An 18,157-nucleotide genomic window follows, 5' to 3' on the forward strand; every position below is an offset into this window, starting at 1 on the left:
TGAGTTTACCAGCATTACTTGTTGTTATTATTCAGTCACCACCATCATTTTCTACATATTTTACTGTATGTATGTATGTATATATATAGCAAGGCGAGATAATTATCGATAACGCCCCATTTCTGCGTTGCGACATCTAACAGAAGCAATTTAATAAATAAAAAACATGTTCGACGCCTATCAGAGTTTGCGCCTGTACAAGTTAGTTGCATAACAGAGTAGCAGACAGATCATCACAATCGTCACGTTTGACGTTAGGCTTCGCGAGGGCCTCGTCGCCGTAGAGGCTATAATTTGTGTTTTTTTGTGCTTTTTTGTAGTATCACTCTCTCTCACTATGACCAGGCGTCGAAAGAAAAAGCTGCTGTTTCTAATCGCGATTGATTCTTATGTAGCAGTAATGAACACAATTAGCAAAGTATTCAACAGCATACAGAAGAATTACATATAGATGTCTTCATTTCTTCTCTGGTTCGGTGCCTTTACGCGCCATCACTTGTACCCAACAGTTATTTGAATCATTGCCAATTCGTTTTTTATCAATGCGTATACGTGTGACACATTTCTGCTATCACAAAATTCACCATCGGTTTCATCACCGCTATTATGTCGTCGTAAGGTTTTAGTGTATATATGGCTTTTCGTAATAACATCAATTCTAGCTAAAAACGCATATTCCGCAACGCACAAACTCTACTTAGATAAAAGTGGAAGTTCCATTGTGTAATTAATTACACTGGCTTGATTAGTCATTAACAATGGCTATTCCGACATGTTCTTCATTATTACTTGGCCAAGCTACGATACGCCTATTTCTTAGCCAGCCTTTTCCAGGACCTTTTCCCGCCTTCGGTCTGGCCTGCTTGTCCTCTGCTAGTTATCGCATATTGTGATGCATTGTATACAGTGTGCAAGCGTCCACTTCTACCAAAGTATTTGCGCTTTTTATGAATGCTTTGGGACAATATGTATGCATAGATGTATAGTTGCGTATTTGTATGTGTGTAGGCACGATTCTAGTCAAATCCTACAGGATTTTTTTTGTGTTTTTTAAATTTCGCGCGCAACATCGTTTCACTAGTTACACTCAGCTCACTCCATATATAAAATTTATTTCTCGTCATCACCTTGTAATGTTGACCGTTTGGCGTGCAGTAGATCAGCCACGATGAGCCTGTTTTGACGGGTCGTTGCGTCGACGATAGGTCACTTATATTCGACAATCCGATGTTCCTCATTTCTTTCTTTTTGGTGATTTCTTTGATGGTAACATTCAGTTTAGATTCGTTTCAGCATTGGCAGATTCAGCACCTCCGGCACCGTAATTGTCTCAAGCTGGACATCACTTGGTATGTACTGGAAGCGTACAGCAAGCCGCGCTTTTGTATCCATTAAATAGTCTTTCGAGTTGTCTTTGGGGAACGTGTTCTTGATATACTCCTGCAATCGGCTAATAAATCTAGGCGAGAATGACTCTTCGTAGCCCTCAACCGGCGTGTACATTTGGCAAATTCGCAATAGTTGTCCACTGGTTAAATTTGGAACCATTTCACAAATATCAGGTATATCGTCTTCGCGTTTTCTCGCCTGCAGGACCTGAACGGCCTGTATAGCAGGCGCAAGATGGTCATTCACACCAAAGAGATGCTGTTCACGACTCCAGTGCTCAAGACGTGATAAGTTATGTCGTATTTGCACCCCCTTTGACCAATGGCACATATCTCGGCGTAGAAGCAAGTTATTGAGCGACATTGCGCAGATAAAATGATAAAGCTCTTTGAACATGACAACACGTACGTCTACATCCACCTGATGCGACTGGATTAGCTTGTTGAAGGCGCTTAACTCGTCAAGGAGTTGATCGAGCGCCTTTGTAGAATCTATCTCGTTTCCGGGCGTGTCACGACACAAGGACGCCTTCCGACGAAACAGCTGACTGCCGCCGGTAGCGTCGTGTTCGATGATGGCTGGAATAACGATTCTCTGCAATTTTTCGCTCATGGCTCGGATCACTTGTGTATAGATGAACAGGCAGATGTCGCTGATGATTTGTCGATACTGCGAGAGGTCAAAGTTACGCAAGCACTGCTCGTTCTGTCGAGCTGTGTTTTCGTTCTGGTATACTTCTTCACCGGAGTATTGGCGTAGGTTATTGAAGAACCGATACATAATTGTCAGCCACATGGCGGTGTACTCCAGGTCATCCTTACGTCTCTTAATCACTCGCCTCACGTTCGTGATAACGTTGTTCAGGAGGGAGCGAACTTTTTGGTCGTCATTGCAATGGTCTACATGCCGAATCATCATGATCAGAATGAACGCAGGGAGGGCTGGCAGTAACTGCTGAGTGACTTTTGGCTTAAGGTCGATGATCAGCGATCGAATAATATGAGTTTCGTCCTCAATTTTGTATTCAAGCATGCCTAGGAACGAGCCCGTTGTTTCTGTCTTGTGTCGAATCATAGGCATCTGCAAACGGTAGAAGAAGTAGGAAACAGTTGTATAATAATAAAACGCTATGTGTAAATAAGCTCGAGAAGCACGTACATGAGATCTAGAGTTCTGTGCATGTAGAAGATACAGAAGGTGTGCTGGATCATCTCTAAGTAGAGTACGGAAGAATATTATGCTCTGTTATAAACAAGAAACAATGCTCTTGTTCATTTAATCTATTATTGTTACCGCCATCAGCATCTAGCTCGTCGTCAATACTTACTGAATCAGAGACATCCGCATGATTATGATTATGTTGGTTGCTGCTAATCTTGTTCTGTCGTTTGAGCCTTCGAATCTGCTCAATAGTACGGTCATATTTTTCCTTAAGATCAACATTTTCCCGAGAGAGCCTGGCGATTTCACCTTGCAAAAAGCAGGTGGCTTTCTCTGCAGGCGTCATCTCGCTTAAAATAATCTGCTGCAATTTCTGGTTGTATTCACGGAGCTGGCGAATCTCTGCATTGAGATTCTGTTCACAATCGCGTGCTGACATCTTCACTGACTTCAACTCATTCTCCAGTTGGTTCAGCATAGTCTTCTGCGTCTCGAACGCCATGTAGATTTCACCCTCCTCCTCGCCTGATAAATGCATTCATTCATAGTATAGCGAACAGGTTAAAGCTTGTTGCATAGAATACTGGCCGAGATGGATGTATTCCTAGATGTGGATACACCTTGTGTTACGACTATCAGGACGTATACATAAAAATAGAATCTAGCTTTTATTTTACGTAAACGTCAGAGTTCTCCAGTCCACTCGTGCGGTTCAACGGGTAAAAAATCAAGCATTGGTATGGTGCGCACTAATTCGGTATCTTTCACAAAGACGTTTTTTGGCGGATTTGTTTGCTTCTGCATCATCATACAGAATATCGCACTTGCTGCAGTCGGAGGGCTTAGGCCTAAATTCACCGATCAAGTTAACTGAGCTGATTGTTTCCTTTGATTTGTTCCGCGTTAAATAGTATAAAGAACCGATAGATCCGAGATCCTCACTATTATCTTACATGAATAATCTCATACTGAGATCATACTTTTCATTCCGCTCGATAGAGACAGTTCAAACCGTCAAAAATTGGCCCGCCGGCCATTTCGTCATTTACTTACGGTTAGGTACGTGAAATATTCCTTGACCCTCTCGGGTAAGAGCTTCCCGAAGGCAATGGATTTCCTCCTTCTTCGTGTCCAAATCTGCCCAAAGCTCTTCTAGGAGAGCTCGCGTCTTTGCGCTGCGATCATCTGTGCCGTTATTGGCATTGTCTCTGCCATCTTCAAATAGCGACGATGACGCAAGATCGCTGTCCCGTGAGCTCTCTGCCATGGACATGTTTTTCAGAGACTCTTTCAACTTAGTGTTTTCGCGCACCAGTTCGTGAAGCCTGAAGTGCATTAACAAAAAAAGGTGTTTACGTATAAAATTTGCTGGAACGTATAGATAATTACTAGCCGTGCATCTCGTCCATGGTAAACATCGCTTTGTAATATTTGTGAGTAACTTGTACTGTTCGAATCGATACTCTGCTGTTTTGTTAATAGGCTCAAATGTAAACCCCAGTTTCTCGTCTATATTTTTGCGTTACCATCACATAATGGCAAACCATAGTGCTGCCATCACGTCTTTGATGTATTCAACGAACGTATCACATTATGTTGTTCTTGCTTGTTTAGGGCAGTAGAGCACTGGCTTATAGCTTGTTACGTAGCAACATATATGGTAAGCTTGCAGTTGTCTATTTCCGTTCATTCTGCATTTTGTCGTACAATAAATCAGTCCTTCTCACTACGCTCATTCAAGTAGGAAATCTGTTTATTCAGGTTCGATCTAGTTGAAATACGACGTCGTATTTGAGCTACTTACCGTTTATTTAAACATATTAACACAGACATCTGGGTTTAGAACAATGATGCCCACTATAAAATGGCATGCTATTTTCTACTTAGAATAAGGTCGTACTTAATAATTAAACTAAATGATAGATAAATTACGTTTTAAGTTTGCCGTACGAAACAACATGAGCGTTCCGCACATGAAAGTGATAAAAAATACTAGGTGAAGCGAATAAGAAGAAAGCTAAGGCGGCCTTTTTTGGATTTGTTGTATTAGAGGTAAAATCGTAAATGTATAAAGTTTGTATCAAAATATGATTTATGTAAATATACTGAGTTGTTTTCTACCGGGCAGTCCCGTATATATGTATATAAAGTTAGCCACAATGATTGAAGTGATTTTTGGATTGAAATTAACAAACCCGATTCAGGTTTTCACTGAATTATCAATGGATTAGTACTGGATTAAATGTAAAAGTAATTTAGTTGCACCTCATCATATCCTTAGCGGAGGGTTCTCCCATTTGCTGCTGATACTCAAGCTGCTTGGCAAGTTGGGCATTTTGAGCTTCCAGATCCTTGACACGCTTCTCGAACTTCAGAATTGTCGTAACATCCTCCCTACAGCACAAACAGATATACTGGTGTAAGGATTCGACTGATATTAATATCGTGATCGGATAGCACTTCGAAAAACTTAAATCTGAGAATCAGTTAAATAAGCCATGTTCTTTACCTTCAGATGAGTAGTGCGTGTATACTAGGAGGTACGAAAATACAGCCATGTCTAATCTAATGTATTATCTTTGTACTAAGCTGCATAGTTCGCAAACCCAAATCATAGTGTAGCTAATTTTAAAGGACCTGTTTAGCCCAGGTGTTCCTAGCACCAACGAACCTGATCGAGCCATTCCTGCTAACGGTCCCATATCCATGGTCACGCTCCAGAGCGTCCATAACTTCTTCTCCTTCGCGTCCAAGATCGCTGCCTGCACTGATTTCCGACGGCGTCCGTTGGTGCTGATTGTGCGGCTGATGTACCCGCAATGTATTCGAAGGACTAGAATGGGAATCTCCGTAGATCTTTGACATCATTCCATCGCGCTCTTCTAGAAGTCTGGCCAATATCAAACAAATAAACGAAGGAAAACGTCATTTAATTGTAGAACGTCTGCATAGACCGGTTGTGTTGGGAAGCTATTGCTGACAAAATGCAAAAAGATAAATTGTCGCTACAAATGTTGACGACTAGAGGATTGTTTTTCTTTTACTTGCACCTCGAGGGATCCGCAACTGTTTCACATGCCTCGTAAATTTGTTTTTGACAGGAATTCGTATAGGTAACTAGAGTGCAATACATACAATGTGTTTACCTACGGTATTTCGGCCCCGTATTTGCTACGGCAAACTAAATACCAAAAGAAGACACATAATCGTTAGACCCGTTTTCGACATACCCTCTACCTCTTCGCCCTACAGGCGCCGACATGCATTGGTAAATTACGGCTTAACTAATAGCTTGTCAATGTATTATTATGAAGTAAACTATGAATAATGCCATTTTCTTATGAAATATGTTGGTAAAATTCAACGGTTCACGATAATGCCTTGGCGACGAACCGCCATTTTGGAAATGACATTGCGAGAAATAGTTTTACTTGCGTTTGTACAAACGGAGAGAAAAACAATATCGGTCGATACTTGTTTCTGAAAATGTACGGCTTTCATAAGCACACAATGACAGAGAAGTGACGAGAAGCGATTGGCGCCACTGCCTGCTACCTATATTCTTTCACGCAGCCGTTCCTTTTGACGGAAAATCCGCTCGATTCTATTGAGTAATAAATACCTATAAATATATAAATAATAATATAACCGTCTTCATCATTTGATAGTGAGTGTTCTACTATTTACGTTGTGATATTGTGAACAGCCAGTCTAAAATAAAGTTATAGGAAGCGAGGTTTACAGCGATCGGCAGGCCGAGTTACACAAACTTCGAACGGCGTGATCTACACAACCGGCAAAACGGCTCTGAGCGGATTGCAAAAGTTACCATAGATGAACTGAAAGCGGCTGATCAACGTCGAACCGTCGAGCACTTAATCTAATGTGGAGCACGCTAATACCAAATACGGAGCCCTCTACGGGGAGCCGACTCTAACAGTTGGTCAAATAAAGGGTATAAATATGAATTGTAGCATATAATGCGTGTATAACGTAGTGATGTTTTATAAAATAGTTTAAATGAAGACCATTTTTTTTATTATTACTATGGAAACATAAATCGAAAGTCACCGATCTTTGCCTTCAGAATGACGGTAACATTCGTATATACACACACGTTACTATAGGCGACGATCTGAGGTAACGAAAGCGTAAGGCGTTCCTAGATTTAAACGCTTGTGTTGTATGTAGGTCATTTGGACAAAGTCTTATCTTGATACTCGATCCATATGAAATATTCGTTTCTACCGTCACAGAGCGATAATACCTTACAATGTCAGTAAGGGGGAAGGAGCATATCAGTCCATAAAGTTATAGACGCCTTAATGACACGTTAAGGTGCGTCATCATTCGCCAACTTTTTAAATGTATGCCACGCACCTTCGAACCGTGTAAAAAGAAATGAGACATTTTAATATATGCCAATTGTTGGCATACCCATCAGTGAGCCATGCCATAGTTTGTATCCACGTCTAGCGTGAGAAATACATAGAAAGCGTTGTACACGCGCACGCGAAAAAATCGAAAAAAGAGTCAGTAAGAAAATAATATAACTTAGATATTATTATATTTCTGGGTGTTCACTCTTTCCAATCAATATACTCGTCATTGTTACAAGGCGGCACGATTACGCTCTGATTCCTTTGCCCGTTCTAACGCTACGACGAAGCCGTGATAGCGTGACTTAATTCCAACACTGTCGACTGATCTATACAAACCCACCGATCTTATTTTTATCATACCCATAGTGTACCCGAACGCCAAGACGATACGTATCATCGCACTTGACAGGTTCTAACTACCATGATCAGTTGCATATTTAAAAGAGAAGCAAAGTATATTAAATTAGTTGTTTATTAGGTGAAATACTTCGAAAAAAAATACGCACACAACAAATCAGAAACTAGTAGTTATCTTGGAATCGGTATGCCCTTTGGCTGAATGCGCTATTTAGTTGTTCAAGCCACCTTCAAAAAGTCAGTTAATCCACGGTCTTAATACGTAAAGTCCAAGCGGTGTTCCTGCGCAAGACGCATAGGATTACAATCCAACCGAACGTATAACATAATCCCACTTATTTAGATGCTCGTAACGAGCAATAATATGTTCAAAAATATTTAATGTAGCTATAAAGTGAACGACTACCGAAACAAAGTAAAAATGTTTACAAAAATTCGGATCAATAGCAGCAAATGTAAAAGACGAGCATACGCAATTATAGTTATTAAGCAATATACAAATTAATAGAATTTAAGAAAACCCACCGCTGATAATCAGTTTTGAGCTCCTCTAGCTCTTTCACCAGCAGTTTCTTTTCGTTAGCCCACCTATTAGCAACACCATCGATACTCGGAACATTATGTGGCGGGTCAAGGACCAGCTGCGCAACTATAGACTCCTTTACGGTCACGGGAATCTCCTTTGCAGGTGATTTTAGTTGTTCAATTTCACAGCTTAATACCTGCGAAGAATTAGTGGAAGCAGTAAGAACTCACTTTCTGGAAAACTTGGTTTGTCGTCGACTTATATGTGCACTGAATAAATAAACAAACTACATCATATTATAGGACTCGAGTTCTTAATCTATTTATAGGAAAATTTCCATCAGCACGAACGCGAAACCAGAAGCCTACTGACCTGAATTTTTTCTTTCGCATCCAGCTTTTCCTTTCGTGAGATTTCCAGCGCCTCGTTGAGGGCGGTCATCCTCTCTTCGTACTCTCGATTCCTGTCATTGGCAACCTTGAGAAGCTCTTCAAGTGTTCGGACCTTGTCCCTCCATTGGTTTTCGACGGTTGCCAGTTTGTTACGGGCCTCGTCTCTAGCCTTTGCTAGATCGATCATCTCCTGTTTCTGCGTGATAATCTTATTCTCAAGTCCCTTATACTGCGTCTTCCAGTGTTCGACCTTCTTCTCTTCTTCCTTCATTTTCTTACGCAGCTTCTTGGCGAGGAATCGTCGAACTGCAGCTTGGCACAGTACAACCTTACGCATTGAACGCGCAAATCGACGTCTCTCCAAGAAACCGCGTACCTGAGTCTGTATAACGACAGCTGCACGATCGCGCCGAACAGCCTCGCAACGTTTTCGGGCCAGATAACCGCGAGCCAGGCACTGTAGCTGTAATGTAAGCTTTTTGATTTTTTGGTACTTTCGCCTGGCCAAGAAGCCCCGTACTGCCATTTGGATCTTCGTCACCGCAGTCGTCTCTCGTAGTGTCTGGGCCTTTCTGCGTGCGAGGACACCGCGTCCATATCGTTGGATCCCGTAAACGGCTTTAACAATACGGAGGTATTTTCGTCGATAGACAAAGCCCTGGATCACCTTCTGGATCATAACAGCTGCCTGATTGAGTTTATCGTTTCGTAATTTCTCCATGTAGGCAACTTGGCCTGCGCGGAAAAAGATTTTGGTTTTGCCAAATTGAAATTTATCTGGATCCTTAAGTACGAGTTCGAGAATTTTAGCGCAATTTTCTTTCTGGTCGACGTTATTTTTAAGTGTTTTAACCGTTGCCAGCATTCGGTATCTGCAAGATATCGAGAAGATTTAGAGTGTTAGGTTGCGTATTGTTCAACCTATACTTTTCTAGGCGCATTAATAGGGCACCATAGATTTGTATAAGCCTAGTAGCTATGATACATGCGACCAATTCTAAATAGGGTGCACTTGTATCGGGGAAGTGCACACCAAACGGCAGTAGCTCTTAGTCTAAAGGCGCATAATTGGTTCGGCTAAGTGTCAACTGCAGAGCAAGATAGCATGCGCATATAATTAATACTTACAGTTCACAGATAAGTTATATTTTCGTTTTTACCTTTGCATGAACTCAGCATATGTCCAGCGTGATGGGAATCCGGCTGCCGAAATTCGTACGGTCTCGAGAACGCCGCAGGCGCGAAGCTGCTGCGTTGCTCGATGAACATCAAAGACGAAGGCGCTTTTATCATCGTTCGGCTTAATGCATCGCACATAATGAGGCGTCGTCGCGTTAAGGGTCTCCATAAGTAGCTGAAGGGATAGCCGAAACTGGAAGCCGACTGTCATCTTGTGCTGCCTCTTCGCGCCTGAAGAAAAGAGGACACATTAATAGCAATAGGCACCGTTAGTGTTTTTTTTCGATGATACATTGCTAGCGTGTTTGCCTGCTGAACTCAAAGACGTGTGAGATGGGCTAGGTTCGAAACTGCGCGTAGACGCTTTTCGTTTTACGCTAGGAGCCATCAGGAGCGGTTGGTGGGTGTACAAACAGACACCGAGTTGATGCATACAAGCTTCTCGGCGTGATAATTCGTTCTCATTATTTTACTAAGTACTTGTATTTTATTAAACCTTGTGCCAAGTGAAGAGTTTGTCGGAAATCAAACAAAGACAGCTAGTTTTAAAGGTCGAAGCTTATGCTTAGTTTAATATCTAAAAGTCGTTTTATATTATACCAAGTTTAAAGCTCTTTTTAATTATTCAGAATGACGTAATGTAAACAAGTTCCGACTAAATAAATATTATAGCTGAGAGCACTTCTGCCAACAGAATCATTCCTGCTGGTGATGCCTGCCAGACTCCAGAAGACGCGTTAGACCTACTTAGTAGATTGAGTTCCTTACTGTGCCTTTTTATAAGAATGCTTTCTAATACGCGTATTAATGTCCGTCTAATATAACTAGTTTACCATAGAAGTATTATTGTCACGTGTACATTTTAATCTCTGATTTCAAAATGCACCCAAGATGATCCAGTTAGGTTATGAGGGCTCTCTGCCACGAATATAGGTGTTATTACACAGGTCTTAAATAGCTTTACATGCAATATCTAGACGTACGTAATTTACGTTCAGAGTACTGGGAACAACAACAAAATGGTGTCGATGACTTGGACACCTCATTCGAACATTTCAGTCAGCTGTCAGCTTGACTTCAATGCTCCTTTAGCTAGCATGTATGCCATGTTTTACTATCAGTATTTTGGTAATAGTATTTCATTAGCGATACCTTGCCGATGTACTTAGATTGTCCGTGCAACGTATAGCGACTTTCTAATTTAACGCATAACGAGACGTTTTTAATATGAGCGTTCGCATAGCGACGCTGGTACGGGATTGACTCAGTCAGAATGTTATGGAAGAGGGCGGATACGAGAGCAAAAATATGGCGGTCTAACTACTGAACCACTGCACACGGCCACTAGCAATAAACGAAAGCCAGGCAGAAGTTGTACGCTGGAACCACCGGTGAAAATTGGGTCTCATTTTACGTGCTATTTCGGCAATTAATGAAAAAAAAAAAACGTATGTTCAAACACATATTTCCTTTGTTGTTGTTTCTTTTTTTTAGCAGATATCTAAACTGGTATACTAGTTTGAACGTTTCACTAACGCGCACAATTCAATATAGTTTCCCAAAAAATGTTGAAGTTTAACACGTTCTATTATGGCAGTACTAAAACCAAGTCCCGGCGACTTCTCGGCAAAGCTCTTTGGCGAATTTACCTGCCTCGTCTACAATCTTGAACCACTGCTTATTACTGGCTAGACAGATGATGGTGGCCCTCGACAACTGTGTAGCGGATAACATATTCGTCTACTAAACGTAGGGGTGGTCTAGTTTCGAATCCGCGTGTAGATGCACTTGGAACCCCCATGGCTTAGGGATGTAAAGCATGATATACGGTTACGTATAGATAGATCATGACAATGGCCGCGTTCAACGAACGTAGATCGAAAGAAAAATAAATGCAATATTTGCTAAGCAAATGTGAATCGGGCATCGGCCTGTATATCGAAAAAGGACAAACCAGCTAGACGGCCGTCAGCTCTATTACGATCACTATTCGTACCCAATATTTCGCAGGACTGCGGTATTTGAACCATACCACAATAGCGCACAATACAAGAAGAAGTAACCCTGAAATGGGCTGTAGGAAGTGACCAGTTCTTGTGGCAACACGTTCGAAATCAAACACGTATTAGTCAAAAGTAGCCTAAACGCAAGATACAGTGGAACACCGAGCTGCCAAAAAGAAGCTACATAGACGCCCGCATCAAAGCAGCAGGTGGCTGGCACCTTTCTTGTCGACGTCGCTCAAAAGCGAACGGAGCTCGCGTCCCTCTTCTGTGGTAAATGTTCCACTTTGTTTCCTCACGATTGTCGTCATCTCTGACCCTTGTTTTTCGTATTCAGCTGTTGGATCGACTGCTGGGACGCGTTTTCTGCACATTCGTGTACCCATACGCAGACAGTCAACCAGACACAGCAGCGAGAAAGTAATACAAAGCCAGAGCAATGACACAAAATGGCCTAAATCAAAAATGTCGTACATCAGCTGTCAATGCAGTTCCGACAAACAGCTGAATCGTTATTACCGATACTGTAAAGTTCTTCTGAGCTGCGCACGTTCGATTTTTATATTTATCTATTCGTAAAATATGCCGCGATAATAACGACAAAAATGCATAGGCACCAGCAGTAGGCTCCTCTGTGCAGCACGAAAATTGACCGTAAGACAACGCTTCAGTCGCAAACAGGGAAACAATGGTGGACAACGATAATACCCCATTATTTATAGCATAAATGATGGGCTATTATGATTCGTAGATCTTCCAATTGAAATATTCTACTCAGTAAACAAAGGAACGAAATAGCTATTTTTGTTCCGTTTGATATGTGTCGAACGATAATCTATTTGTTCTGCCAGTAATATCAATGGGAAAAGTTCTATGGGGCATTACTTAACTTTACCAGTTGGTATTGGTTTGTCATTTCTAACTAGATTTGCCATATTTTATAGCAGCAATGTTAGCTCAAAGCAGCTACCTCTAATTATATACAGGGGGCTATATTTTAATTGGTTTTTATTATCTTCAGGCAGTCCTGCATTGAGAAGGTGCCGCAAATAATCGTTGCTATAAAAAACAATACGAAAACCTTCACGTCAAACTGAAGATTGCAGCCGACAGTTTGCATATAGACCTTAAATCGTTGCCGATTTTATGTTGAGTACACTCGATATAAAGCGATCAGCCTGCTCCATATTCACCTGGCCAAAGGACGCTGTTAGTTTCTTAGGATATGAAAGTACAAAATCTCGTTTTGCTTAATTTAGCTTTTTTTCTGTACTGTTTCCTAGTGCTTATAACCCACTTGTAGTGCACACAAAACGTGTTTTTTTATAGGCAGTCACCGGGATACCAGAACATCTTTAACAGTTGACAAGTTACCGAGCACCCATGCCTATCGTCCGAGTTCACGGGCTTATTCTTTACAGCCATAGCTCGCCCCTCGCCCACCACTTTCTTTCGCTCGTTGGACACCATCCATCGTCTGTCCATGAGATCGTGTTTACCCTTGCAGTTACCTTCCATATATGCGACAAGCTGACTAGGTGACCTGAGCCTGTTGTCAAGGGCGCTGTTTGTTTACCCAGGCTAGAGGGAAGCCGAACGCTTCATGTTTTCACGGAGCTTTATCTCGTCCTAATTATCATCGTGATGATTCCTGTCGTCATCCTTAGTGACAACAGCGACGCGTGTACAAATATGTTGTGCGTAAATTCTACTACGATGATTAAGAGCGTCTAATAACTGCTAATTAATAATTTGTGTTAGTAACTTTTTTTTTGCATCAGCTATATCATTTGGCTTATGCCAGTTCTGGGTCCTAGCAGGAACTGGCAATGTGGTTTAATCTTGACCACCGTCTCAGTATCGAGAAAACGCCCAGCCGATGAACGGATGATGAAGTTCTGTTGAGTCTTTGACGGGTCAGCGTGCCTGGGATAATCGGATAACACTCGAGAGGTTGCAAAAAGACTTTATAAAATCCCGCGTAATCTAGCACCAGTACTTGAACTAGGTTGAAGCAACGAAGACCGCAGAAATGAGCTGACTTCAGGTAAAATTGGGACAATAATAAATCCGAGTCCATTCAGGCATAATACATGAGTTCCAAGTAGATCCAGTTGATAGAAACAGAAATACAGGATTCTGTGCTTATAAACTGTACTGGGGACTGGTAAAAAGAGAAGGGCATTGCAATATTTCTCTAACATTTGCCATCGACCATAAAAGTTAACTCTCCATTTTAGCGCATATACAAACACAACGGCGATCGGCGTGGGTCAGCGACCAACATTCGTAAGTTAGCTATATAATCATCAAACGTCGGTAGGATCAAGTGGAACCGTCCGTTAGCACTAAGTGCAGTATTACTTATGGCGCTAGCCCCGACGCCAAAGGCACCTTATTTCTTCAAATGCAACCCTTTTATCTGGAAGAGTATTTAATTCAGGTTGGCAACTGACCATCTTCGTGACTATTTGTTGCATAGCATCAAGTATGGTGTCTTTTTATTTTATCAAGAAATGTTGTTTTCTGAATATAAATCAACAAAATAGATTTATTTGCGACAAAAAAAAACACAAAATTGAGATGTTACGGAATGTTTCGACCTGTGCACCACCGACGAATACAATACCTCGCTTGAAAACGTTCAGTCAGAAAGTTATAAGTTCACATCTCTCACCTTCTCGCCCAACACCTCCAGTAACAGTGTCAAAACCCTCATCAGAATTTGAAGGCAATAGTCCCTAACGTTGTGTTCCCTGCACGCTCTCTTTCTTTCAGTCATAATTTTTCCCTACCATCCTTCAGACTGCTTCGTTGATCGATCATAAAAGCCCAAAGTCTTGACCATGAGGGATCAAGTGGCATCGCATTGTCAATATTAGCAGCACCGGCGAAAATTTTGACGACGAAGCGAGGAAGAATACTTCTACTGTGACCTGTGTGTCTGTCGGTTAACCTGTTCGGTGCACTGCAATAAGGGGGTACATCATTGAGGTAAGTCATCACTGACCGACGTCCGTTTTAGCGCTAGCGTTAGGCGCCCACGCTAATGTCTCGTGCATATTCCACTGCTGCCTATCCAATAGCAACGCATAAATGCCGCGAGCCATTTCCAGTCCGGTGTGTTTGGTAGAGCAGAACAAAGCATCGATCGATCCACTCTAAGACAATGCATATAGTCTCGGCAATAGAGATAGTCAAAGTACGGTACGCCTGTATATGATGCTAGAGACACATTGGCCACAAGGCGGTCCAGTCAAACTTTGCTCATCGTGCCCGTCAGTATTCGATATGACACAGTGCCGATCGATGAAATCAAAAATTAATCATTATGCACGCTTTTTCTTCTTAAGTATGGTGTTGACGAAGATGATGCATGACAGCAACAGTGACAGCATCTGAACACAGAGTGAAGGCAATGCCAGATGAAACTGACGCCCAAGGGGATATAGAAAAACAACAAGGACTAGCCGGCAACGTCTTAGCACCGCGCGTTAGTGCTGCCGGCAGCAATAAAACGAGATCCACAGCCAAAAATGGAACTATGCACTTCCGTTCACGCTGCTGCTGCTGCTGTTGTTGTTGTTGCCGCGACGTTAAAACGAGGCGAAGAACACCACACAACATGGGCCGGTATGAATCGTACTCTGTGGCCTGACCGAAAGGCCCCGGATTGCGCTGCCCACCAACGTTGCATGGGAATAAATATATCTTAAAGGCGGCTCATATACTGACGTTGGTCCGCACACTGTGGTGCATTTATGCTTGATACATGTTTGGTGGTATCCAATGATTTCACTTTCAGGATGAAAAACGCAGGAACCAAAGCTGGAGACTGGCTATTGCTCGAACACAGAAAGCTATGCCAATCAGACTACTAGGGAAGCAATATGATGATTTCAAAACCGCCACAAGCTTTCATATTGCGCTGAAAACCTTTACAAAAAATATCAACGTTTACCATACAATACTACATGCTGTAGCAAAATGGCGATCAGTTACACTGACCGATGTCTATCGCGGAAGCAAGCGGCAATTCCCGGGAAAGGATCTATTGCGATGTCGAACTCTGCCCGAAGTCCCAGTGACACACTAAAATCGCTCCAAGATACTACTGGATAGTGCGTAACTGCAGTCATACGGCGCAGCTAAAGACGCAGATAAAAATACGAACAGGGCAGCATGATGGTGTTTATAGTAGAGGCGGCAATGCAGACCGCCATTTGCTGATCGTTCACATCAGCCCGGAGTAAACGGGCTACGGATTGCAAGACATAAGCGGCATGCGTGAGCTACAATGCGTAAGGCGACAGATCAACGATCCTAATATTTATGCGCGCACAGATGTTAAGAGAAACTATGGATGTAGCGGATTCCACTTATGACTTGCTGTTCTGGTGCCAGATCGGCAAGCAAATGATCAAAAGCAGCATGGAATTCGTGTAGCTGAAATAGTGTTCGATACGAAAAAGCCCGTTTCGCTACGCGATTTGACTCCTAGCTCGTTTATTTAGGAGCGATAGTTCACCGACTCCACAACATACAAAACCCACATAATTAACCTGAAAAGTTAAATACGGATCTGCCTAGTCAGGTATTTGCTTTCTTAATTTTCTATTGAATACGTAGGCTTTTGATACATAATCGTATCATAAAAAACGATGCCACAAATACGTTTTACTCAATCCAAATCACTCAAAGACATAATTCATATGTTTGAAAAATTAAACTAATTTATACTACTATTAAGCAGGTTATGCTGATTTATCTCTCGTTCAGCTTGTGTCTAGCAACAGAGCCAGGGGGCCTTATTTGCGGATGGAAAACGGTGAGTCTAGAGCTCTTGCTATGGCTTGATGGATTACGTTGGGCGCATATATATACCCGTGTACACATACCGAAGTCGTAGTTAGTGAGTCAACGTTATCAAAGCGCGACGTAAGACGCCTAAACGCCTTCAAACCATCGTGAGTCATTGTGGAGCCTTCTAAACACGGTTAGCAATGAACATTACACAATTTCGTATTTTAGATATCCAGAAACCTATTGACTGGTACTTTGCAAAAGTAGAAACTTTCGCATCGATTACTTGGTAACTCATAATTCCGCTAAAAGATATTTTTATTACTATCAGTATAAATAGCGAACGACTTTAACGGGCCAGTGGAAAACCAAAAAGATGGATTCTAACCAAAGCTATCGCAGTAACCGAACAAATAAATCTTTTCTTGTTTCAGATCCTATTTAGATCATCTTACTTTTAGATAGATTGTTCATTAGCATCGATGTTTGATCGAAAGAGAAGTCGCTGCTTTATTGTACTAAATCTCTTGCGACGTACGACATATACAGAGTATCTTATCACCCCATAGCTAAGTGAACGGACCTGGACGACTCAGTTCCAAAACCAGCTGAGTACAAATCTGTTCCAAAATATAGGAGCACGAACGATCGACGGTAATTGTTGCAGGGAAGGTATAATACAATGTTTTATGGTGAGATTTATGAGCCAGGACCGCCAAAGGTGTCCTGTCGCCTTTGTAAATGACGCGTCGAATAGACACTATCGAGCAGACGACGTGGGCTAGTCGTCGAGAATTCTGTGATTCCTGACCGACGTATCGGTCGGCTATTGGCATAACAGCGAGTGAAACGGAATGATGGATATTTAGTTGTTATTCATATTGGACGGCAGCAGCTGCAGTAGAAGTTGCGATAGTAGCCGCGCTGCAAAGTCACTGACTAAGTAAGAGTTACCGTTTCAGGCAAACGCTTTCGGCATAACACAGCCTAACGTGGCCTACCTCAGCGGTTTTCAGCAGCAGTATGCGTTAGTATTTAGTACAGGAGATACACATAGGAAAAAAACGAAGATCTAGTTAAATTTTCAACTTCCAATCTTTAGGAGAGTGTGAATGAAATAAACCGAATCGTTGTCCTACCAGTGAGATAACATAGACCGTACGAGCGCTGTTCTAGCTGAACACGTGTTTTTCTTCTTCATTAACCGTTAACATACCATAGCTATACAGACGAACATATATATAACAAATACGAAATGGGCAGTATAAACAGATTTGATTGTGCAGAGGTAACAAAGTAGTTGATTCTAATCTGCTTGTTTGGCTTCACAGTTTTCGTTGTCTGTTGCGTGAGTTACGGCAGGAATACAACACATTCACGTTCATCAATGTCGACCTCTTACGACATGTGAAGCTGGCATTGGTAGACTTACGTGCAAAAAGGTACGGGTATTATCAAATCTATAGTAATATCTATAAAGCTATTCTTCAACTAGCGTTGTACTTTCCATCTTCTCCCGCGCTTTAATTGTTTTACTACAAGTTTAGAATGTACGCACATACAATGAAGACGATTACAGGTAACAGCTTTTTCTACTTTCACTACTGCTGTTTCTTTAATAGCCAGCTGCACTTATACTATTACTGCTAATACTAGTAATATTCCTAATAGCTAGCGGAGGGCTAATTATTATTGTTTTTTGCTTTAAATGGGCACGATTCAGTAGAACAGTGGCTGCTCCCCTAAGCCCCCGAGTGTCCGCCGTCGTCTACCAACGACAATCGAAAGCATTATAGTTAGGTCCTTTTTCATCCACTTGCCTACGACAATGCGGTCAGCCTATGTTATCTTCCTTATGACATCAACGATCATAACCGTGCTCAAGTACGATAGCTAGAACGACAGCTGTGGCGTAAACAGCGGCAGCAGCAGCAGCAGCAGCAACATCAAACGCGCTCGACGTAT

At 41.9% G+C, this 18,157-nt stretch overlaps 1 protein-coding gene and 1 long non-coding RNA gene across 4 annotated transcripts in view; one reads left to right on the forward strand and one right to left on the reverse strand.

Annotated features, from left to right (window-relative positions):
* Window positions 1-18,157, reverse strand: part of didum (dilute class unconventional myosin) — a 26,391-nt gene continuing 8,234 nt past the window's right edge. The window contains exons 2-9 of the mRNA XM_022830120.2: window positions 9,368-9,617; window positions 8,188-9,079; window positions 7,815-8,011; window positions 5,222-5,440; window positions 4,816-4,944; window positions 3,604-3,875; window positions 2,717-3,075; window positions 1-2,469 (exon numbers count right to left, since the gene is read on the reverse strand). Coding sequence (XP_022685855.1) covers window positions 1,279-2,469; window positions 2,717-3,075; window positions 3,604-3,875; window positions 4,816-4,944; window positions 5,222-5,440; window positions 7,815-8,011; window positions 8,188-9,079; window positions 9,368-9,617 — 3,509 coding nt within the window. The 3' untranslated portion in view covers window positions 1-1,278. The remainder of the gene's footprint in view (window positions 2,470-2,716; window positions 3,076-3,603; window positions 3,876-4,815; window positions 4,945-5,221; window positions 5,441-7,814; window positions 8,012-8,187; window positions 9,080-9,367; window positions 9,618-18,157) is intronic.
* Window positions 14,037-18,157, forward strand: part of LOC111258668 (uncharacterized) — an 11,039-nt gene continuing 6,918 nt past the window's right edge. For all 3 annotated transcript variants that reach the window (XR_002679131.2, XR_002679130.2, XR_002679129.2), the window contains exons 1-4: window positions 14,037-15,983; window positions 16,169-16,385; window positions 17,155-17,219; window positions 17,524-17,634. This is a non-coding gene — a long non-coding RNA (uncharacterized LOC111258668). The remainder of the gene's footprint in view (window positions 15,984-16,168; window positions 16,386-17,154; window positions 17,220-17,523; window positions 17,635-18,157) is intronic.

Source organism: Varroa jacobsoni, unplaced genomic scaffold, assembly GCF_002532875.2.
Source record: "Varroa jacobsoni isolate VJ856 unplaced genomic scaffold, vjacob_1.0 scaffold_253, whole genome shotgun sequence".
Taxonomy (NCBI): Eukaryota; Metazoa; Arthropoda; class Arachnida; order Mesostigmata; family Varroidae; genus Varroa; species Varroa jacobsoni.